This window comes from Neoarius graeffei, chromosome 2 (genome assembly GCF_027579695.1).
Source record: "Neoarius graeffei isolate fNeoGra1 chromosome 2, fNeoGra1.pri, whole genome shotgun sequence".
Classification (NCBI taxonomy): Eukaryota; Metazoa; Chordata; class Actinopteri; order Siluriformes; family Ariidae; genus Neoarius; species Neoarius graeffei.
In genome coordinates, this window is record NC_083570.1 from 57,889,931 (window position 1) to 57,913,737 (window position 23,807).

The 23,807-nt window shown below is 37.3% G+C and overlaps 1 protein-coding gene across 1 annotated transcript in view; it reads left to right on the forward strand.

The window, feature by feature from the left end:
* The first annotated feature begins 2,064 nt into the window (after positions 1–2,064).
* LOC132881721 (mucin-2-like) overlaps positions 2,065–23,807 on the forward strand; it is a 51,436-nt gene continuing 29,693 nt past the window's right edge. The window contains exons 1-27 of the mRNA XM_060914519.1: positions 2,065–2,173; positions 3,777–4,038; positions 4,193–4,307; positions 5,833–5,923; positions 6,059–6,183; positions 6,497–6,716; positions 7,466–7,591; positions 7,695–7,809; positions 9,585–9,723; positions 9,906–10,019; positions 10,867–10,933; positions 11,285–11,422; positions 11,664–11,828; positions 11,966–12,060; positions 12,147–12,273; positions 14,378–14,633; positions 14,728–14,777; positions 14,943–15,043; positions 17,130–17,281; positions 17,521–17,659; positions 17,873–17,977; positions 18,676–18,855; positions 18,985–19,224; positions 19,327–19,483; positions 22,300–22,428; positions 22,654–22,798; positions 22,924–22,967. Of these exons, the coding sequence (XP_060770502.1) occupies positions 2,098–2,173; positions 3,777–4,038; positions 4,193–4,307; positions 5,833–5,923; positions 6,059–6,183; positions 6,497–6,716; positions 7,466–7,591; positions 7,695–7,809; positions 9,585–9,723; positions 9,906–10,019; positions 10,867–10,933; positions 11,285–11,422; positions 11,664–11,828; positions 11,966–12,060; positions 12,147–12,273; positions 14,378–14,633; positions 14,728–14,777; positions 14,943–15,043; positions 17,130–17,281; positions 17,521–17,659; positions 17,873–17,977; positions 18,676–18,855; positions 18,985–19,224; positions 19,327–19,483; positions 22,300–22,428; positions 22,654–22,798; positions 22,924–22,967 (3,673 nt within the window). The 5' untranslated portion in view covers positions 2,065–2,097. The remainder of the gene's footprint in view (positions 2,174–3,776; positions 4,039–4,192; positions 4,308–5,832; positions 5,924–6,058; positions 6,184–6,496; positions 6,717–7,465; positions 7,592–7,694; positions 7,810–9,584; positions 9,724–9,905; positions 10,020–10,866; positions 10,934–11,284; positions 11,423–11,663; positions 11,829–11,965; positions 12,061–12,146; positions 12,274–14,377; positions 14,634–14,727; positions 14,778–14,942; positions 15,044–17,129; positions 17,282–17,520; positions 17,660–17,872; positions 17,978–18,675; positions 18,856–18,984; positions 19,225–19,326; positions 19,484–22,299; positions 22,429–22,653; positions 22,799–22,923; positions 22,968–23,807) is intronic.

The window sequence follows — 23,807 nt, forward strand, 5'->3', positions numbered from 1 at the left end:
ATGTATACTGAAGTGTGTACTCTTTGCCTTATGTTATTAAAACATTTTTGCTCTTACACCTGCTTACAAAAACTAAAGTACTATTGTGTTTGTTAATGGATTTATATTTTTACTCATCCAGACAATGCCAATAACCTCTCCATATGTAACTCAATAAACCATAGTAAGCATTTGGCCAAAAATTTTTTTTTTTACATAATTCTCTCTTACTTCACATGTAGTCAATCAGTCAAAACATATTTGATGTCCGAAGATTGTATCTTTAACTTTTTTGTGCTGATGTGGCTACCACATAATGTAAACTTACTACAAGTTTTGTATGCACGCTACTGGCTTGAATCATCAAATATTTGCTTCAGATTGTTTTATTACATAATCCTAATTTGCTGAAGCCATTTCTGATAATCACTGACAGTTAATCATGTTTTTTTTTAAATACTGGAAAGCAAACACAAACCTGTCTCAGGTGGTTGATCTGGGTGTTATTTATTTGCAGCCTCTGATGGCATTTATGAAGCAGTCCATTATACCAGGTTTCAATATACTGTATTACACAAATTCAAAGTCCCTGAAAATAAATTATCATCTGTGGATTCTGTGTATGGTTAATAGTCTGTGTATGGTTATATATAAACATTCATTATTAATTATTATTCATTCAGACACCAAATTGCCTTAATAATAATAATAATTATTATTATTATTATTATTATTATAATACAAGGGGGGCACAGTGGCGTAGTGGTTAGCACTGTTGCCTCACAGCAGGAAGGTCCTGGGTTTGAGCCCAGTGGCTGGTGAGGGCCTTTCTGTGCGGAGTTTGCATGTTCTCCCCGTGTCTGTGTGGGTTTCCTCTGGGTGCTCCGGTTTCCCCCACAGTCCAAAGACATGCAGGTTAGGTTAACTGGTGACTCTAAATTGACCGTAGGTGTGAATGTGAGTGTGAATGGTTGTTTGTGTCTATGTGTTAGCCCTGTGATGACCTGGCGACTTGTCCAGGGTGTACCCCGCCTTTCACCCGTAGTCAGCTGGGATAGGCTCCAGCTTGCCTGCGACCCTGTAGAAGGATAAAGCGGCTAGAGATAATGAGATGATATATATATATATATATATATTTCCATAATGTAAAACTTTTCAAGTAAACAGTAAAGCAAACAGTAAAACTTTTCAAGCTGGTTAAAGTCAGAAACAAAAGTTCACCTGCTGCCATAAAAACACGAGTCAACTCAACTCGAACATCAACTTATATCTTACAGACATGAGTTCCATGAACATAAACAAAACTCACAAGTAGTGGAGAGAACAGTATTACTTTTTTTTTTGGGCTTTTTGCACCTTTATTGGATAGGACAGTGTAGAGACAGGAAATGAGCGGGAGAGAGAGACGGGAAGGGATCGGGAAATGACCTCGGGCCGGAATCGAACCCGGGTCGCCCACATTTATGGTATGGCGCCTTAACCACCTGAGCCACGACGCCCCTGAGAACAGTATTACTTTAAGCTTCATTTTTTTTTGGAAAACTTTTAAATTTGAGTTTATCCAAAACTTGTCATGACAGTTGGAGAGAAGAAATAAATTCACATAATTTATTAAGGCTATCATTTTTTTTTTATCGTGAACTGATATCTGAACTCATTTTCACAGGAGAGAAATGACTCACCCGAAAACTGAATTCGACTGATTCAATTCTATTATTTGATACTGATTCTAAAATGATGTCCCAGATTAGGAGCCATAATTTGATCAACAAAGTGAATATTGGTAAATCAGAGGTTCTTATTATTGACCTGAAGCAACACTAAAAACATCCCACTACACTTTAGGCATCCATGCTCAAGGTCTGTACACACCCTCACGCAAACACTGGTCACACCCACACACAGACACACCCATACACACAGAGGACCAAAAAGATACCACACTGGCCTTTTATTTGTCATGCCTCAAAAAAAGTTTTGTAGACTTTGGGTTCCTCCCAGAGAGGGAGTGTGACATTGAGGACTGAGTAAAATCAATATAAGGGGTCAGAGCTGGTCGAAGTACCAGTACATGTGTTTGACTTGAGGAGTGTGGAAAGACCCACCTTCAAATCCACCATGGCGTGGAGTATATCTACACTCTGTGTTCTGGCCCTAGCTTTGACCTATGGCCTCCAGGTGAACGCAATAAGGGGTAAGAGATGATCGATGCTTTGAACAGTCTTGTAGCATCATATTGTCCAGAAATCTGAATTTAATATTTGTAAATGTGAAATAATTTTTGAAAATGTAATATCAAGAAACAGGGTTTCAGAAAGGTGTAAAGAATGTATTTAGTATATTAAGATTCCTCTATTTAGCAGGGCGGGACGGTGGTGAAGTGGTTATCACTGTCACCTCACAGCAAGAAAGTTCTGGGCTCATACCTCATGGCTGATAGGGGCCTTTCTGTGTGGAGTTTGCATGTTCTCATCATGTCTGGGTGGGTTTCCTTTGGGGCTCTGGTTTCCCCCACAGTGCAAAGACATGCAAATTAGGTAAAATACTCAGCCACTGGGATTGTACAAGCCAGTGCATACTTAGTGCCAGTCCCAGGCCAGGATAGAATGGGGAGGGTGTATCAGGAAGGGCATCCGGTGAAAACCAATGCCAAATCAAATATGCAGAACAGATCTTCTGTAGTGATCCCTAATGGGAGCAGTTGTATGAAGAAGAAGAGATTCTAATGTTTAACATAATTACTTGATGCATATCATTAGAGAGTGTATGGGTTTACTAATTTTTTTTGTTGATTTACTCATATAAAAAGACACAAGGGTTCTCAACACATGCTGTAAATGTATTATGCCACAAAGTAAAACTTTTGTCCTGAAATACAATATTTTTTATTTAATGTTTTTATTATTTTAATTGAATTAATTACATTTATGTATTTATTTATTGTTAATAAATTATTTTAGCTATTTTAATTAAAAGACACTTCATGTCTCAAATTAATGATGGCTGTTGTTTCTCTTTACTTAGTTGAGCAGTTCTTGACATAATATGGATTACTACAGTTGTGGAATAGGGCTATTTACTATAGTTTTATTATTTACTGTTTACTGTTTGATCTCAAGCACATTAAAAAGGTAAGAAATTGTAATAATCAACTTTTGATGAGGCACGCCTGTTAATTGAAAAGCATTCCAGGTGACTACCTCATGAAGCTGGTTAAGATAATGCCAAAAGTGTATAAAGTGTCATCAGGGTAAACGCTGGCTACTGTGAAGAATCTAAAATATGAAATATTTTGGGATTTTTTAAGACTTTTTTGTTTGCCACATAATTCCATATATGTTCCAGATGTTATTTCATAGTTTTGATGTCTTCAGTATTGTTCTACAATGTAGAAAAACCTCTGAATGAATATAACATGAAGCAAAAAAATAAATAAATAAATAAAAACAAGTAACAAGGAAAAATTTTAAATGTGAAAAGCAGATACACAAAATTGTGTAAGAATGGCCTGTTTGTTTTCTTTTGTGCATTAAAAGGCAATGAAAAGAAAAGGAACTAAAATTTTGATAGGACTGTTCTTGTGCTACTGCGTATCCTGTTTGCAGTTGTAAAAGTTTATGTCTCACTGGCAATTGTACAGTGATGCTACAAAATCCTGGGGGAGTTCAGTATCGTCACGGATCAACTGAAGTTGAATCACTGAAGTAAAACCTTTAAAAGATGAACAACTCCAAAGTAACTAATTTCAATGCATGTCTTTGCTTAATGTCTTGTCCTGCTTCTCCTCCTACCCCCAGTACGCCGGAGCAACCATGTCAGCAACATTTGTAGCATGTGGGGAAATTTCCACTTTAAGACGTTTGATGGAGATTTCTACCAGTACCGAGGTACTTGTGAATACAACCTAGTCTCTGACTGCCAGGGGTCTGTGCAGGGTTTCTCTGTGCATGCTAAAAGAGCAGGGACAGCTGACAACCCATACATCACCAGATTGCTGATCACTATTGGAGACATGCCCATTGAGCTCACCAAGAACCTGGTTATGGTGAACAGCGAAATGTAAGATACATAATTCTTCAAAATAATCATATCTTTCATCATGTTGTGAACCATTTTGTTACGGTTTAGAATTTTACTTTCTTAATTCCTAATGAGTTGAAATAACCATTGCTTTTTGTTCCACATTTCTTTCTTTCTCTGTCTTTCACATTAGTGTTAAACTCCCACACTATGTAGGAGGGATAATGCTTGAAGAGAACTCTATCTATATTAAAGTTTATGCCAAACTGGGCCTCAGCATCTTATGGAATAGAGCTGATGCTATCACGGTAATATCGCCATTAAAGTTTAACATGTACACTTTGTGAATGTTTGTAGAATGCTTGTTGAGTAAGTAAAAAATATTGGCTGGCTTTTTTTCATGGTCTATCAGATGTATTCCATTCAGCTAGCATGAGATTGAATGAAATGAAGATGAGGTCAGCTTCATGCTAGCTGAATGGAATATATCTGATATACCATGAAAAAAGCCAGCCAATATTATTATTATTATTATTATTATTATTATTATTATTATTATACATACACATTCAATAGAACAAACCTGGCAGCCATGTTTATTTACAAATTGTCACAGTTGCTTACTAAGGCAGAGGTTTTATGTGTAATACAAATCTTATGGCATTTTCAGTTCACTGCGACAGTTTACTGCAGGCGCTGCCGGAGAACAAAGAAATGCTTCTGCGCATGCGCAGCAGAAAACTCTCAGTGAATATTCGCATCAGCTCTGATGTGTGATGTCATGTTGTCTTGACAACCATGCAATATCATAAACCATATTCAATGCTGATTCTCCATTGGGTAGAGTGGCGTAATTCATGTAGGATAAGCGACATGATAACAATATTGCATGATATCGAACCAAATGAATGAAACCCGCTAGAAGGGAATAGAACACGTATTTATTCCATCGAAAAAGTGTCCTGTATGTATAATAATTGCTGATGTTGCATTTCAGCAGCTTATTAATTCAAGCAACATATTGTACATGCAAACAGAATTGAATGAAAATGTTTAATTTATGTGAAATTAGCAGAGGTAAATGCCAAAATTTCAGAAACTCATGTTAAAAATAATAGATAAATACATGAAGCAATAATGTGCAACCCCCCTCCTCTCATTTCCCCCTCCCTCCCCCCCCACAACCTACCACTTTCAATATCACAGTTCAAAACTAGTTAAAAACTTTTAGAATACATTTTTCTTTTTTCCCCTTTTCTTGCCCTCACTTTCTTTTAATGGATTTGCTCAGTTAATTTGCTAAATTTCTGTTCTTTTTGTCCACCTTACCTGTTCTTTTTGTCCCCTCTCTTTGATAAATATACATGTTCAAAGTTAAAGATAAACAAGTCTAAAAAAGAAACTCATATGTCCTCAAGTTCAACTACATCAACTAGAGGGACAAACTAATGCGAGCCAAAAAAATAATGGAGGTGAGAAAAAAAGAGAGCAAGAAAAATTGCTGAACGTTGAAGGAGGATATCTGACATCTAATATGTGAATATCTCAGTTTTTGACCTCGTGGGGCATTGGCTGGTCCCCACAAAGGCAACTGTTTTTTCTAGAAAAAAAAGAAGGAAAAGAAATTCATTTTAAAAATTATAAAATATATTATGAAGACAATGTTTTGGGAGAGGTGTATTATTAATTAGCTGCATTAATAATTATGTTAATGGAAGGTCTTCATATGGATAGTAAGACAACTGCGTGTGTGTGTTGCAAAGAAGCCATGAGAAATGTTTAGTTGTAAAAACTATTATTAACCAAGCACATTTCCTTGCCTTTTTAAACCAGCTGGAACTGGACCCTAAATATTCTAATCAGAGCTGTGGACTTTGTGGAGATTTCAATGGAGTTCCTGTTTATAACGAGTTCCTAAGTGATGGTCAGTTGCACCAAACAAGCTTTTTTATTCTGTTAAGACAAATATACTGTGGTCCAAGGAGGAAGAGGTCTTCTTTTAAGCGAGTGTCTTTGCATCGTTGACCAAACAGATGTTTATATCTATTGTCTCACTCAGGTCGTATAACTGGCATTATTGAGTTTGGCAACAAACACAGGATCCATAACCCCACTCACGTCTGTGAGGACCCTTATGAAGAAACTGACAGTCAAAACAGCACAGACGAGAAGTGTCAATCATTTGTAAGATACAGAAAATTCTTCCAGCAACATAATTCCTTTGAAATTTTGCCATTTAAATTCTCAGTTATATTCCTGAATTGTTTTTCCTAGTTTGTAATGTGTTATACTGCCCCACTATGTTATCTGAGAATCTGGTAAAACTCATGTTAATTTATGAGAAGTTATTATAACTAAGTGCTCCTAATTTATATTAATTTGTTCATAAAATTCTTAACTGCGCTGTCAGCTGTTTTACACAAACCACTTGAGGAAAGACAGTTCACAGTGATGTTTATGAAGAATCAGTGCAGATCTGTGCTTGTCATGTGTGCAGCGAGAAGGCTGTTCCGAGCTGCTGATGGAGAATTCCTGGTCCTCCTGTCAGAACATTTTGAGTCCAGAGCATTATATTCAAGCTTGCATGATGGACAGGTGCGCCCCTCTCTCAACGGACGTGGAGAACACTGCTCTCTGTAGCACCTTGTCCGAGTACTCACGCCAGTGCTCCCATGCAGGAGGAACGCCACCTAACTGGAGAACACCAACCTTTTGTGGTAAAGACTCTATTATTAAATCCTCTTTAATAATGAACATGGTAATGTTACTGCTTACTTGTTGCAACATACTGACCTGAAAGAATGCAGACAGTCCTGTGAATTATCATTGCTATCACTGTTAGTCCTGTTACAGGTCAGAATTTTTGGTCAGGTGGAATTTTTCAACCTAGGTTAGAATTTTTAACCCAGTTCATAATTTGCTACTTGTATTAGGGAGACTTACTATATCTCGGGTTAGGTTTAGGGTTAGGATTTGGGAAGACTTTGTATTTTAAACGACTTGATGATGTAATAAGACTGGGCTCATTAATAAATTCAAAATATATATCACTCCTTCCATCATAATTGTTGCTGGTCTCATGGTTATGATGTTGGGCTAAGAGTCAAGGTTCTGAGTTCGAATCCTGGTTAAGTATGTAAAAAGGTATTTAAAAAATGCTAATTAGGGAGAAGGGAATAGGTACACAGGCAGACAAGAGGAAATACTAGGTAGGTGTAGACAGAAAGGAAGTGGATAGAAGAAAGAGAGACAAAAGAAGTGATGGAAAATTCCTTTTTAAAAATATTAGATCATCCAAGATATTTACCTAGGTTGGAAATTATGAACTACCATAGGTTAAAACATTTTAACCCAGGTTAAAAAAAATCACACCTAGGTTGAAATATTTTTTACCTGTATCAGTCCCAATACAGTCCTAATCCAAGCTGCATTGACCCGATACTGTTTTTTTTTTTTACTCACTCAGCTATCAAATGCCCCTCTACCATGGAATACTCTGAGAGTGGTTCCCCTTGTCTGGATACGTGCTCAAACACAGACACCAGCTCACTGTGTGAGGAACACAAGATGGATGGCTGCTTTTGCCCATCTGGTCAGTCATATACACATACAATGACACCCAGGTTTATAGACAAGTAGTCACATGACAAACATTTATTTTTGACTAAAATAGGATTTTGATTTGGCTGCTGCAGGTACCGTGTATGATGATCTGTCTAACAGAGGTTGTATCACTAAGGATCAGTGCCAGTGTAAACATGACAATTTGTACAACCCTGGAGAGGTTCTGGTCAAGGATGATGAAAAATGGTAACTGCAATTTTGATTGACAGAACAAAATCATTTCAATTCTATTCTAATCTCATGCTGGTAATATGATGTGCCGATTTTACAACCCCGATTCCAAAAAAGTTGGGACAAAGTACAAATTGTAAATAAAAACGGAATGCAATGATGTGGAAGTTTCAAAATTCCATATTTTATTCAGAATAGAACATAGATGACATATCAAATGTTTAAACTGAGAAAATGTATCATTTAAAGAGAAAAATTAGGTGATTTTAAATTTCATGACAACAACACATCTCAAAAAAGTTGGGACAAGGCCATGTTTACCACTGTGAGACATCCCCTTTTCTCTTTACAACAGTCTGTAAATGTCTGGGGACTGAGGAGACAAGTTGCTCAAGTTTAGGGATAGGAATGTTAACCCATTCTGGTCTAATGTAGGATTCTAGTTGTTCAACTGTCTTAGGTCTTTTTTGTCGTATCTTCCATTTTATGATGCGCCAAATGTTTTCTATGGGTGAAAGATCTGGACTGCAGGCTGGCCAGTTCAGTACCCGGACCCTTCTTCTACGCAGCCACGATGCTGTAATTGATGCAGTATGTGGTTTGGCATTGTCATGTTGGAAAATGCAAGGTCTTCTCTGAAAGAGACGTCGTGTGGATGGGAGCATATGTTGCTCTAGAACCTGGATATACCTTTCAGCATTGATGGTGTCTTTCCAGATGTGTAAGCTGCCCATGCCACACGCACTAATGCAACCCCATACCATCAGAGATGCAGGCTTCTGAACTGAGCGCTGATAACAACTTGGGTCGTCCTTCTCCTCTTTAGTCCGAATGACACGGCGTCCCTGATTTCCATAAAGAACTTCAAATTTTGATTCGTCTGATCACAGAACAGTTTCCACTTTGCCACAGTCCATTTTAAATGAGCCTTGGCCCAGAGAAGACGTCTGCACTTCTGGATCATGTTTAGATACGGCTTCTTCTTTGAAAGTTTTAGCTGGCAATGGCGGATGGCACGGTGAATTGTGTTCACAGATAATGTTCTCTGGAAATATTCCTGAGCCCATTTTGTGATTTCCAATACAGAAGCATGCCTGTATGTGATGCAGTGCCGTCTAAGGGCCCGAAGATGACGGGCACCCAGTATGGTTTTCTGGCCTTGCCCCTTACACACAGAGATTCTTCCAGATTCTCTGAATCTTTTGATGATATTATGCACTGTAGATGATGATATGTTCAAACTCTTTGCAATTTTACACTGTCGAACTCCTTTCTTATATTGCTCCACTATTTGTCGGTGCAGAATTAGGGGGATTGGTGATCCTCTTCCCATCTTTACTTCTGAGAGCTGCTGCCACTCCAAGATGCTCTTTTTATACCCAGTCATGTTAATGACCTATTGCCAATTGACCTAATGAGTTGCAATTTGGTCCTCCAGCTGTTCCTTTTTTGTACCTTTAACTTTTCCAGCCTCTTATTGCCTCTGTTCCAACTTTTTTGAGATGTGTTGCTGTCATGAAATTTCAAATGAGCCAATATTTGGCATGACATTTCAAAATGTCTCACTTTCGACATTTGATATGTTCTATTGTGAATACAATATCAGTTTTTGAGATTTGTAAATTATTGCATTCTGTTTTTATTTACAATTTGTACTTTGTCCCAACTTTTTTGGAATTGGGGTTGTATTTTATAACCACACCATACCAAGACATTACAAATAGTTTATTCATCTTGTAAGTGTATTGGTTTGGTGAGGTGCTGCGGACTGATAATGCTGTGTGTCTTAGTGTGTGTCAGCAGGGAAAGTGGATCTGCAAGACTCTGCCTGCCCCAGGTGTGTGTCTTATGCAGGAGGGTTCCCACTTCACTACATTTGATGGAAAAGAATTTACCTTCCATGGAAACTGCTATTATGTTCTTTCCAAGGTAATTGAGAATACATGAATAGACTATGTTTTATGTTCGATCGATCCAGAAAAAATGTTATATCTACAGTATATGTGCATGACACCTCAATTTCACACATCTTTTTCAGAGAGTTTGTTTATTCAGTGAGAGAACTAACATGTAACCGTGATGTTTTCTATGTTCCCCTCTGTTTTCTGTAGGACTGTGTGGACTCAAAGTTTGCTATTTTGGCACAACTTGCTCCTTGTGTTGACCAGAAAACAGACACTTGCCTGAAATCAATTCGAATACAACTCAACAATGACAAGAATAATGTAAGCATCAGTTTTCCAGTCTGTCAACCACTGATGTATTTCATTACACTATAACTAAAATTAGGATAATAACACAAAAGCGCAAAAAAAAAAAACCCCACTAAATTTATGGGTTTGTCAACTGTCCTTTTGTGTAATTTGTACTTTGATAAGACAGTGTCTGCTCAGTCTATCAACTTTCAGTTTCTCCCCCAAACATATTTTAGCAGAAAAATAATGATAGAGTAAATAATCCACTTCGTTCATATCCATTACACCTGCGACTGAGTCTGTAATAAGCCTACTGGTGATGTATTACAGAAATGTCACCAAAATGGGCTGGAACATATTAGCCGACTGGAGCTCAAAATTAGGGGTGTGTGTCATGCTGTGTAGTGACGTCACATGATTGTCGCTGACTGGCTGCATGAACCTACAACACCAGGCTCGTTACTATTTGCCCACAGCCTCGCTTCATAACATTCTGTGTGCTTTTTGTACGACTGCTAGTGGGGCTGTTATACTTGGTTTCAAAAAAAAAAAATAGCCCTGCTAGCCCATTGATACGAGCTGCCCCTGGTAATTTTCTAGCACAGTTTTGAGACATGCTAATTCCTGTTAAAATGCTGAACTAAATCAATAGTTAAGCAGCACGGTGGTGCAGTGGTTAGCACTGTCGCCTCACAGCACGAAGGTTCTGGGTTCAAGCCCAGTGGCTGACAAGGGCCTTTCTGTGTGGAGTTTGTATGTTCTCCCCGTGGGTTTCCTCCGGGTGTACATGTGATAAATAAATTTGTTGTTTTTCTTCTTCTAAGTATGTAAATAAATAAAATGCTGGCCAACCTGATGATGAATCTGTCTTCTCCAGGTCTTAATCATCAAAGATGATGGCACAGTAAAGCATAATGGAGATATATCACTCCCTTACACCACTGGTAAGAATAACGTATTACAGCATTTTTAGACCTAGTGGGAAGTCACTTTAAGGCAGCACTTAAAGTATAAGATATTAGTTGCTATAATAATTGTTGTGTTCACTACTGGTGTTAAGAGGTCACTTATTACGAGTAACTCACTTAAACCTTATCTAAACACAGTACTTTTTGACCCTTTATTGTGTGCACTTTTCTATCCTGAATATTTAATGCTGTGTAATCGAGCTTAAAGCTTGAAATATGATATATAGCATCATTGTAGAGCAACTGGACTTGTGTTGCAAGGTATTTAATATGATTCCCAAACTAAGTCCCACACCTTTGTAAGACCTTTGGTTCTTTGTTTTCCAGTTGAATTCACAGTATTCAGTCCATCGTCCTACTACATCATATTGCAGACCACATTTGAGCTCCAGATCCAGGTACAGCTGGTTCCACTCATGCAGCTCTACATCAGGCTGGATCAGAGATTCCAGTCCAAGACCTGTGGTGAGTACTCGTCCTCATTTAATTATTTCATGAGTAATCAAGAAAACAAGTAGATATAACACAACATGACTGAATGTGTCTCTTTGAGTTGTTTTGCTCTACTCTGTGTATGCATAACTAAGACCAATTCCAGGTTAAGGTTAAATGGTCTGATATCACTGTGAGTGAAAAGAACCTTGTCTTGAAATATTCTGAGCAGTCATACATGCTTCCTTTCTCTCAATGCTGCGTTTTGGTGCAGGTCTGTGTGGAAACTTCAACAAGATGCTGTCTGATGAACTGAGGACCCCACAAGGTATAGTTGAAGGGACAGCTACATCCTTTGGGAATTCCTGGAAGGCTCAGACCAACTGTCTTGACAGTACTGAGAGGCTTGATGACCCGTGCAGCTACAACATAGACAGCGGTGAGAAGAACTTCAACATTCTGCTTTTCTCTCAAAGAAGAGTTAAACAAAAATATTAAAGTTGCTGTGGTCATAGACAAAACAACCCTTTAAGAACCTAATCAAGGTATTCCTAATGTATATTTAATGATCCTTAGAGAGATTTGCAGAGCACTGGTGCTCTAAACTGAAGGAGAAGGAAGGCGTTTTTGCCAAATGCCATTCGACTGTTAACCCAGAAAACTACTACAAGGTAACCTAAGCATTTTGGATCACTTTACATTAATCAGATACCCCAAAAACATTTCAGTGCAAAAACTTGTCTTTGACAATATACAGAGATGTAAATACTCAAGCTGTACGTGTGAGAAGAGCGAGGACTGTTTGTGTGCTGTCGTTTCCTCCTACGTTCAAGCATGCGCAGCAAAGGGGTTGTTCCTGCAAAACTGGAGAAACACAGTGTGTGGTAGGAATAAAGCTCTTTTATCAGTGTGTGCCAGCATGACAAAATGTATGGGAATGCTTTTAAAGCAAAATATATGGGAATGCTGTTCAATAAAGGAGGGATGAAGCAGGAACAAAAAAGTAGTACTATATAATACCTAACTACTTTCTGATTATAGTATGTGTATATATATATATATATATATATATATATATATATATATATATATATATATATATATATATATATATGACACACACACACACACACACACTCACCGGCCACTTTAATAGGAACTTGTTCTTGATTCTAAGATTCCTGTTCTTGGCTGCAGGAGTGGAACCCAATGTTTTCTTCTGCTGCTGCATGCTGAGATGCTTTTCTGCTCACCACAGTTGTAAAGAGTGATTATATGAGTTACTATATCCTTCCTGGCAGCTCAAACCAATCTGGCCATTTTCCTCTGACCTCTCTTATCAACAAGGTTTTTCCACCCACAGAACTGTCGTTCACTCAATATTTTTTTTATTTTTCGCACCATTCTGTGTAAACTCTAGAGACTGTTGTGTGTGAAAACCCCAGGAGATCAACAGTTTCTGAAATACTCAAACCAGTCCATCTGGCGCCAACACCCATGCCACAGTGAAAGTCACAGAGATCACAGTTTTTCCCATTGTAATGTTTGAAGTGAACATTAACTGAAGCTCTTGATTTGTATCTGCATGATTTTATGCATTGTGCAGGTGGATGGGTGTACCTAATAAAGTGGCCAGTGTGTGTATCTTACAGAAAAGATAGCTAGTAGATAGACAGATAGATAGGCAGAGCTGGAGATGGTAGAGTGAAAGTTGTTAAGATTTGCATTGGGTGTGTTGAGTATGGACAGGATTAGGAATAATTATATTAGAGGGACAGCTTGGGTTGGACAGTTTGGAGATGAAGCAAGAAAGGGAGGATTGTATTGGATTGGTTTGGACATGAGTGATGGAGAGATGCTGAGTATATTGGGAGAAGGATGCTGAAAATGGAGCTGCCAGGCAAGAGGAAAGGAGGAAGGCGAAAGATAAGGTATATGGACATGGTGAAAGGCATGCAGGTGGCTGGCGTGACAGAGGAAGATACAGAAGACAGGATGAGATGGAAATGGATCATCCACTGTGGCAACCCTTAATGGGAGTGGCCAAGAAGACAGACAGACAGACAGACAGACAGACAGACAGATACTCTATATATACACACACTAGTCAAGTCAAGTCAACTTTATTGTCGAATATGCTATACATACTTGACATACAGCACAGATGAAATTTCAGTCCTCTCTGACCCACGGTGCAAACAGGCAATGCAATAAATAAAAATAGAATAACTGAAATAAACAATATAAACAGTATAAACACTCTAGATAAGAAATAGACAGAGACTAAACACTCACAGGTATATATATATATATATATATATATATATATATATATATATATATATATATACACACACACATATACATACACACACATACATACACACACATATATATACACACACATGCACATACATACACACATATAAATTGGAGCAAAGGGACATAAAATAACAGTCAAGGGCACTTGAGGTATAGCAGGTAAACATGAAATAAGCAGTATAAACAATAAACTAATAGCTGTTAAGGTGAGGTAGTGCGGAATAGTGCAAATGAGCGAGGTAAAGTGAAATGTGCAGTCCCTGAGTTCAGTGTTAATGAATGTTGAGTGTGTGTGTGTGTGTGTGTGTGTGTTGGGGGGGAGGGGAAACTGTGAGCGTGACATGATGTCAGATGCTGAAGGGGGGCAGGGGGGTGTTCGGGCAGAATCTGTGGCAGGGGGCGGAAGGGGGAGGAGGGGCAGAACAGGGAGGGACTTGAGACTCCTGACACTATACTGTATATAAATGTATTATTCGTTAATAGTAGCTATGTTTGAGCCTTCTGAGACCCAAGTTTTCGCTTGGAAAGCTTTTTAACTTATAAACTATAATGCCCCATCTGAGGATGCAGGGTCTCAGGAGGTTAAATCAGTATTGTATACTATTAGCAATTTTTTAACGTATTTTACATATTTACCTTATTTCCTTATGTCTCTTACAAATACAGATAAATACAGTACAAGCTGCCCAGCGTCACAGGATTTCATCTACAAGATTCAGCAATGCCAGCGCACATGTGACTCCCTTAGCTTGGAACGTCAGGGCTGCAGTACTGAGTACGTGCCCGTGGATGGGTGTGCCTGTCCAGAAGGGCTCTATAAGAGTGAGAATGATGTTTGTGTGCCTATAGAGAAATGCCCCTGCTATTACAATGGAGAGCACATTAAACCTGGCAAGTCAATCAACATCAAAAATGAGCACTGGTAAGTGGTTAACAGTCAGTCAGAAACATGACATGCATTAAATACAGTGCAGTTAAAGCAAATACTTAACCCTGTACTGTGTCTGCTCTTTTAGTCTTTGTAAAAATGGAAAGCTTCAGTGCCAATCGTGGGATATTATTCATGGTTAGTAAATTTACCTTTGCGCAACAATAAGTTGACAGAATTGAATGAACTGAACACATTCCGACAGAATTCTTTATCCTATCAGTTAGTTTTAAATAGGGCTAATAAAATGCTTTATGAGTATATAAATTTTGCATACTTCTTAACCCTCTCTGTATCCCACAGAGTGTGTTGCTCCAAAGACTTTCTTTAACTGCAGTACTGCAGGGCCGGATCAGCATGGGTTAGAGTGTGCACCAACATGCGCACAAAAGAACGTTGATTGTGTGAGTATCACGTACATATTGTGCTTGTATTTTCTTCTTATCCACAGGAGAGTCCAAATGTCAGAATGCGCTCCCAAAAACTGGCCATTATTACATAAAAAATAAATTAATCTAGTTTTCACTTGATACACGTTATTCTATAATGCAGTACATTTGAATTCTCGTGTCGGACTAGTTAGAAGATGTGTGTTATTTTTGTATAACAGCACAGCTCCGAGAGTAATTGTGCTGTTGTAATATGAACAACTGATAATGGTTAATGATAATGCACTTCTTCAAATATCTTATTGTTTCTACAGTAACAGGGCAAACACAAGAACGTGTACAGTGGACAGTCCACATAATCTAAGAACAATAGCTTAATAGACAGATTAAAGAAAAACTGTTTAATAAAGTAAAACATTTTGTTAGGAGATGAGAAATCTGGGCAAAGGAGCTTACGCTTACTGGTTTATTGGTAAAGTGTCAAGCAGCATTTTTTGAGAGAGAGAGAGGCTGGTGAGCTTTATCACAGCTATATTGTACGTAAGTGATAACAAGAAATAACTTGTCTCTTGGACGTTCCACAGCATTAACTCAAACTATAATTATAATCCACGATTAATAAATGAAACATTGTAATTGTTGGCAAATTGCTGTGGTATAAGTGGAACAACACACACCAGACTGGGGTGGGTTTCCCAAAAGCCTCTTAATGCTAAGAGCGTCTTAACCAGCAGAGAGAGTCTTCATTGTGCTGCTTACTCCCTCATTTAACGATGATCTTTGTGCTGTGATGCTTTTGGGAAACTCAGGCCTATACGACTGTATGAAAATAATCCACTTCATGTCATACCACATCGGTGTGGATAAGTTTTGTGTAACTGTGGAGTGTGTTAGTCCTTTCTAATTGAGTCCTTTCCAAGCTGATCCACTTTAGAAGAGAACGCATATAAAGCATTAGTGTCTTCGTGGTAGAATTTTTACAAGCGAAATTTTTACCTTGATGACGCTTTGCACACTATTGGCATTATCTTAACTAGCTTCATGAGGCAGTCACTTGGAATGCTTTTCAGTTAACACACGTGCCTCGTCAAAAGTTAATTAGTGCAATTTCTTGTTTTTTTTAAATGCATTTCAGATCAAACAGTAAAGAATAAATAATAATAAATACAGTAAATAGCCCTATTCCACAACTGTAGTAATCCATATGTCAAGAACCACTCAACTAAGTAAAGAGAAACACCATCCATCATTACTTTAAGATCTGAAGTGACTTTTAATTCATAAAAATAAAGAAAAAAACATGGAATTAGAAGGTGCGTCCAAACTTTTTACTGGTACAGTGTGCAGCAATACTCCCAATAGTATATTTATAATGTATTTCAAGTATAATAATGCAGAATGAATTGAATGCAGATAGGTTGTTTGAGAAAAAGGAGCGCTTGAAAGCTCAACTAAATGAATTATATATTTAAACATAGCTTAACTGCCATTTAACTTTGTTCCAAAACAATACATTTAGTACAAGTAAGTGTCATGCATTTATCACAGTAATTGTGTTTTTAAGACATTTAAATGCATTTTCTTTTACAAGAGAGGGCATTCAAATGTCCTTTCAATTTCATATGAGGATTTCACAAACAGCTAAAATATAACATTGCTTTCAAGTGTATTTTTAAACAATACTCTTAAATTGATATGACAATTAAATATAATTTTGTTTAAGTATATTTCCGTGCAGTTTCTTACAGGATAGTGAAGTATAATTCAAAAGGTATTACATGCATTAGATATTTACATATTACAGGAAAAAAAATATTCTAAGTATATTTCTCAAACATGAAATGAAAAATTCTTTATATAATTGAAATGTACCATTTATGCTTATACATATTCTTAGCTTGCACACTATTCTTCACTTTACTTTTCAAAACATTCATGATGCCTTATAGTTTATTCAAATGGTAGCAACTGTATTCACAATTCACACAAACAGTCAACTGTTGTCAGCAGACTAAAATCTGTAGAATCACTTACATGTGTTTTTTTTAAAATTAAGAGTATGGTTTTATCTTTTCATTTTGTTTCACATTTCTCATTTCAGTATCTCACCGACTGTGAGTCAGGATGCAAGTGTCCTGAAGACCTGCTTGATGATGGTCGTGGTTTCTGTGTTAAGGAGCATGATTGCCCTTGCAAACATGACAGTTACTTTTATGCTCCAGGTTCTCAAATAACAGACCACTGTAACAAATGGTACATTTGTAATCTTATTCTTCAGGTGTTAAAATATTGGATATATTATTTCAGTATTAAAATGAGTTTAAACAAGCTACGGCAAATATCTGTACTGTGTGAATGCACAACCCTGTTTGAGTCTGCTTTATAGTACATTTTATTATATTAACTGTTTCAGTAATAATTAGTGATATCAAAATAGTTAAAAATGATGATAATAAGTAGAAGTCTAAATTGTCTGTTTCATTATTTTCCAGCACCTGTAAAGGTGGCGAGTGGGATTGCACCGAGAAAAAATGCCCTGGCAGTTGCACCATCTATGGCAGTGGACATTACAACACTTTCGATAAGCAAATATTTGGTTTTAGTGGAGATTGTAGTTATATAGCTCTCCAGGTATCTAATGTTGCACTTTGCAAAATTTCTTTTATCACTTTCAGTAATTTTTTTTAACAGTCTAATGCACTGATTAGAAATGCTGACCATAGGGTCACAGAAGAATATCGTCATCGACAAATAATCTATTCAACATGCATGGATAAGCTGATGTCATATGAAACCATATGGACTCTTGTATTTCTAATAATACTTGTTTCTACTGCTTTAAAGAACAAGTGTGGAAATAAGACGGGGACATTTCATGTGATCACCGAGAATGTACCATGTGGGACAACAGGGACCACTTGTTCCAAAGCTGTTCGAATTGTATTGGGAGTAAGAGCATATTATTAATCAATTACAACTTATACAGTACAATGCAAAACTCTTTGGCACTCATTTTTTTAGTACTTGTTAAATTTTCTGATAAAGGATTATTTTATGATCTGTGCATTTTTGAGTCAGTATAAAACATTTTAGATTTCCAAACTTAAAAAAATTAAACATGACAGAAGAATGTTTGTATGTCAGTAAAGAAAGCAAATGTTCTACATAAAAGACCATTTTTGAGACACCCCCCCCCCATGAAGGCTGCTGAGTTTTGCATCAATCAATCAATCAATCAATCAATCAATCAATCAATCAATCAATCAATCAATCAATCAATAAAAGACGCAGATGTGATAGTCTCCAGAAGAACTGTAGCTGATTCTTTAAGATGATCAAAACATCTACCAGCTAACTTCACAAACTGTGCCTGAGATGACAAATATTGACAGCACATACTGACTTTGTTTAGTTTATTACTGTTTACTGCTCTTAGTATAATGTACTATAATATTTTTGTTTATATAGAGATGTTGAATTTCATTATTTTTGAAAGCATCTATGCTGCACAGCATTTCTTTGTGTGTACCTACTTGAATTACTTCAATTAAATTACTTTAATTAAGACATCAAAGTAAAGGTATGTAATTATGCATTTAGGTAAATGCATGCTGTACTTAGACTATGTTTTGTTTGTATCTTAACAGAAAACAGAGTTGCAATTGATGGATGGTAAAATAACAGAAATTGAGCTTGAAACAGGTCTATCTATTAAGTACACTGAGAGAAATGTGGGTCTTTACCTGGTCATAGAATCTGACATTGGCCTAACAGTGTTGTGGGACCGTAAAACGACAGTCCGCATCATTCTTCAACCCCAGCATATGGTGAGTCAAAAGTACTGAGCCAAACTGAATTGTTTTAATTCACAAATCACAATAGCAAAGAACAATTTGTAACCTACATAATTCTGATCACAACTTGTAAGGCTGGATATATATCTAATTGCTTTCCAGGGAGAGGTTTGTGGATTGTGCGGAAACTACAATGAAAATGGCAAAGATGACTTTACCACTCAAAGCTTGCTGCAAGTTTCTGATGTTCTGCAGTTTGTAAACAGCTGGAAAGTACTCAGCCAGTGCCCAGATGCTAAGCCAGACTTTGATCCGTGTTTTAAAACACCTACCCGCTACACCTGGGCAAAACTGCAGTGCAGCATCATTAAATCTGACACTTTCAAAGCTTGCCACAATAAGGTACAGTCACCCAAAGCTTATTTTTATAATGCCATTATTTAAAATGTGAGGTGGGAGAATCTTAGATATTATGTAAACATCTGGTTGAATATATGTTTGCAGGTGGCTTGGACCCCATATTTTGAAAACTGTGTAAAAGACTCATGTTCATGTGATACTGGTGGGGACTGTGAGTGTTTATGCACTGCTGTGGCAGCTTATGCACAAGCCTGTAATGAAGCAGGAGTCTGTGTGGCCTGGAGAACCCCAGAGATCTGTCGTAAGCCTCCTCTCCTTTATAATATCCAATACCTATGTATCCAGCGATGAATGTCACATTTATAAATGACTTCTATTAGTACAACCCCAAATCAGAAAAAATTGGGACAGTATAGAAAAAGCAAATAAAAAAGAAAGCAGTGATTTCTAAATTTACTTTGACAGGTATTCCATTGCAGACAGTATAAACCCAAATTATTTCATGTTTTGTTGAGTGAACTTAATTTCATTTGTTTATATACATCAATTCCTGCATTTCAGGCCTGCAGCACATTCCAAAAAAAGTTGGGACAGGAGAATTTAGTGCTAGTAATGAGGTAAAACAATTAAATAATGATGTGATTTGAAACAGGCGATGTCAACAGGTGATTGTAATCATGATTTGGGTACAATATCCATATCCAGGAAAGGCCTAGTCTTTAAGGAGTAAAGATGGGTCGAGGATCTCCAGTTTGTCAACAAATATGTGAGAAAATTATTGAAATGTTTAAAAAGAATGTTCCTCAAAGAAAGATAGGAAGGGATTTGGATATTTCACCCTCTATGGTGCATAATATCATTAAACTATTCAAGGAATTGGGAGGAATTTCGATGCATAAAGGGCAAGGGTGCAAGCCTAAGCTGAACACCCGTGATCTCTGATCTCGCAGACGGCACTGCATCAAGAACCGTCATTCATCTGTAGCTGATATAACCACATGGGCTCGGAATTACTTTGGCAAACCTTTGTCAAGCTCTGCAATACAGAGTTACATCCACAAATGCCAATTAAAACTTTAATGTGCAAAGGCCTTAGGTAAACTGTGTCCAGAAGCACCATTGACTTCTCTGGGCTCTGAGGCATCTGGGATGGACCATCACACAGTAGAAACGTGTATTGTGGTCAAACAAATCAGTATTTCAGGTCTATTTTGGAAGAAATGGGTACCATTTGTTCTGGATCCAGACTGTTAGCAGCAACAAGTCCAAAAGCCAGGGTCTGTCATGGTACAGGGTTGTGTCAGTGCCCTTGGCAAAGGTAACTTACACTTCTGTGATGGCAGCATTAACAGTAGACTGCCTTTCAGATTTTTCAAGTGCAAGTCATAAAAAGAATTTTCCATAACACCCAATTATTTTTGCTTAGTGGAAGAAAAGCTACAGAATTCAAATTACAGACTTCCAATTTTATTAGTTTTTTTTTTTAAATAGAACAATTAATGAATTTATGGCCACGTGGCCCTAAATTCTCAGCTTTTTTTCCCTGCTTTATCATGACCCAATTCAAGATACTACATCATGCATCACATGGTGGGCATTCCCTGTTCGTGCAAGGCATTGTGGGATACAATTTGAAACAGGAGAGAAAAATGGAGGGCATGAGTGTGCAAATGAAACATGAAAGACTGACTAGTGTAACAGAAAGCAAGAAGAAAAGACGTTATGTTGCAAAGGAAAGGAAACGCAGGACCAAACTAATAAATATCGACGGTCAGCGAGCACCTCGGTGTGATCAGCTGTTTGTTTAGTGACAGAATGATGTAACTGTCAGTGCACAGTCTAGGTAAACCTGTAGATGGCAGTAATGCAACACTGTGGATGCCAGCTGCCGTAAAACCCAAAAGAAGAAGAAGGTAAACCTGCACATGTGCACACTGACTTCTTCTGTCTGCTTGACTGCGCGAAGCAAGCAATTTCATGCATATTATTTGTTCAGGAATCCCCTCAAATTAAATAACTTCCCAGCCACAGAATGGCCTGATATTTTATGAGATATTACAGAAATAAACATATATCACAATGACCAAATTTCAGAGGGAACTAAATTTCACTGATTTTATGAAATCAAAAGGCCATCTAGCTTTAATGCAGAAAAGCACATTGAGATTTTGGAGCAACATATGCTGCCTTCAAGACGACATCTTTTCCAGGGATATTTCACCAAGGCAATGCAAAACCACATCCTGCACACATTACAAAGGCATGGCTGTGGAAGAAGAGGGTACCTGTCCCCTCTGTCCCCAATCAAGTAAGTGTGGTGAATTTTGAAATGAAAAATGCGACAACGACGACCCCGTACTGTCCTAATGTGTGTCGTACTATGACAACCTTAAAACCTGTTTGCAGGAAGAATGGGACAAAATAATACCTGAAACACTTCATCACTTGGTGTCTTCAGTCCCTAAACATCTTTTGAGTGTTGTGAGAAGGAATGACAATATTATAAAGCGGTAAATGCTTCGCCGTTCCAACTTTTTTAAACATGTTGCAGTAATCAAAATTGAAATGTGTTTATTTCATGAGGTCAAACATCAAATAATGTGCTGTTGTATTGTTTTGAGTGCAATACAAGTCAAAGATGATTGTTTTCAGTTTCAGATATAATTTCAATTTCAACATCTTGTCCCAACTTTTTTTTGATTTGGGGTTGTAACTTAATACCATATACTGAAAGGTCACAGAGATGTTTTCAATGCTTAGTCTCTATATAGACCATTTAACTTTTGTGCCGCATTTAAGTAGTTTATAAACAACTGTATTTACTTTCCATATTTTTCATACATTTACCTCTGCACATGGTTTTAAAAACACGAAAGAATAAAGATCAAGAAACAGTGTTTTGCATTCTTTGGAAACAGTCCTAAACAGAAACCTAAAACTCACAATTGTATTTTACAATGGAATAAACAGTTACATTTTATACATTTATATCAAAAGAAGTAAACCATGAATCCAGGGGAGTATACCACATCACTAAGCTGTACACAGATTAAGCTTTACCAACTCCTTATTGGGATGCTAAATTGATTTGTATGTGTGTAACTTTCCATGGAAAAGCTGTGTTCTGTGACTACTACAATCACCAGTTTGATTGCACATGGCACTACAGTCCCTGTCACACACCATGCTACAAAACCTGCCTCAATACTCAAGGCATCTGCAACAACTCTTTACCTAATGTAGAGGGTGAGTCTACATCCAGTCCTGATTGTTTATACTATACTCTCTCTGTCTGTATGATTTGCTTTTGAAACAGTGATGCTCGCTACCAATTCCAACGTAATTCCTGCTCTTTTTCCTTGCTCTAACCTGACTCAAAAGGCTCAAGGCCATATCATACAAATAGTTTGTGTTAAAGCAAGGAAAAATCAGGATACACTATGTTAAAAGTCTTTTTTTTTTTTTAAACAGGGTGTTATCCCACATGTCCAGAGGACAAGCCTATTTTTGATGAGGCAACTCAGACTTGCGTTGTGATATGTCCTACATGCTACAAAAATGGCACTGAGTATAAGCCTGGGGAGGAAATACCAACTGAAATACCATGCCAATCATGGTATGACCAACAACTAATTCTATAACATTTAACTCTGTATGAGAATGCACCCACTGACTCCGCTGAATGTACCCACTGACTCCGCTGAATGTATATAAATTGTATATTCTTGATTTTTTTTTCAGTCATTGTGATAAAAATGGAACAGAAGTATGTGTAACCAAAACTGGTAAGCACATACAGAACACCATACATGGTGCCCTATCTTTGTCACACAGAGACAATCATGTTATTGTTACATATTACAAGGACATGAGAATGTACAGTAATTGAAAGGTTTTTCCAGTTTTCGTTCAGATACGTTCAGATTCATTAGCACTGTAAACAAAATGCTTTGCAACACAAAAGATTAAATGTATTTATTAGGTTGTTCACTGCCATGACATTACTCATGTGATTTTAAACAACTATGCTAAAAATAATACCTCACTTTGAAAAGCTCACATGGTAGCACAAGTGGCATTTAGGGGAACAATATTCTTTGTTTCTATATATTTATCTGATCTTACTCATCTCGCTTTGTTGGATTTCATGATATACAAGTATACATAAACAAGTATACATATGTTACATTCTACTATCACAATACATTGAAATTATTATATATTTTCACCATATATCTTAACTTGTTAGACAACTATGGCCAGAGTGCAGGTTCAGCCATGATATGGCATTTATAATGGCCTTACTCAAGGGCCAGGGGTTGAATTCAAGTCCTTCTGATCAGTAGTCCAGAGCCTCAACAACTGAGCCATAACTGAGTCAAAACTGCCTGATTTATGCTACTTTAAGTCACTTAAGACTAGCATACCAAATAACTGTGAGATACATGCATTGCAGAAATCTGAGAACAAACAGCTAAATGCTAAATTTAGCTATTGTCCTTAGGTTTCTATTATTTTTTTACTGAGTGTAATTCCAATTTTGTTGTGATAATTGTCTCACTCTTGTGAAATATGAGTTGGGTAGGGGAGCAAAACACATGCAACAAGGTCATGAAGAATTTGTT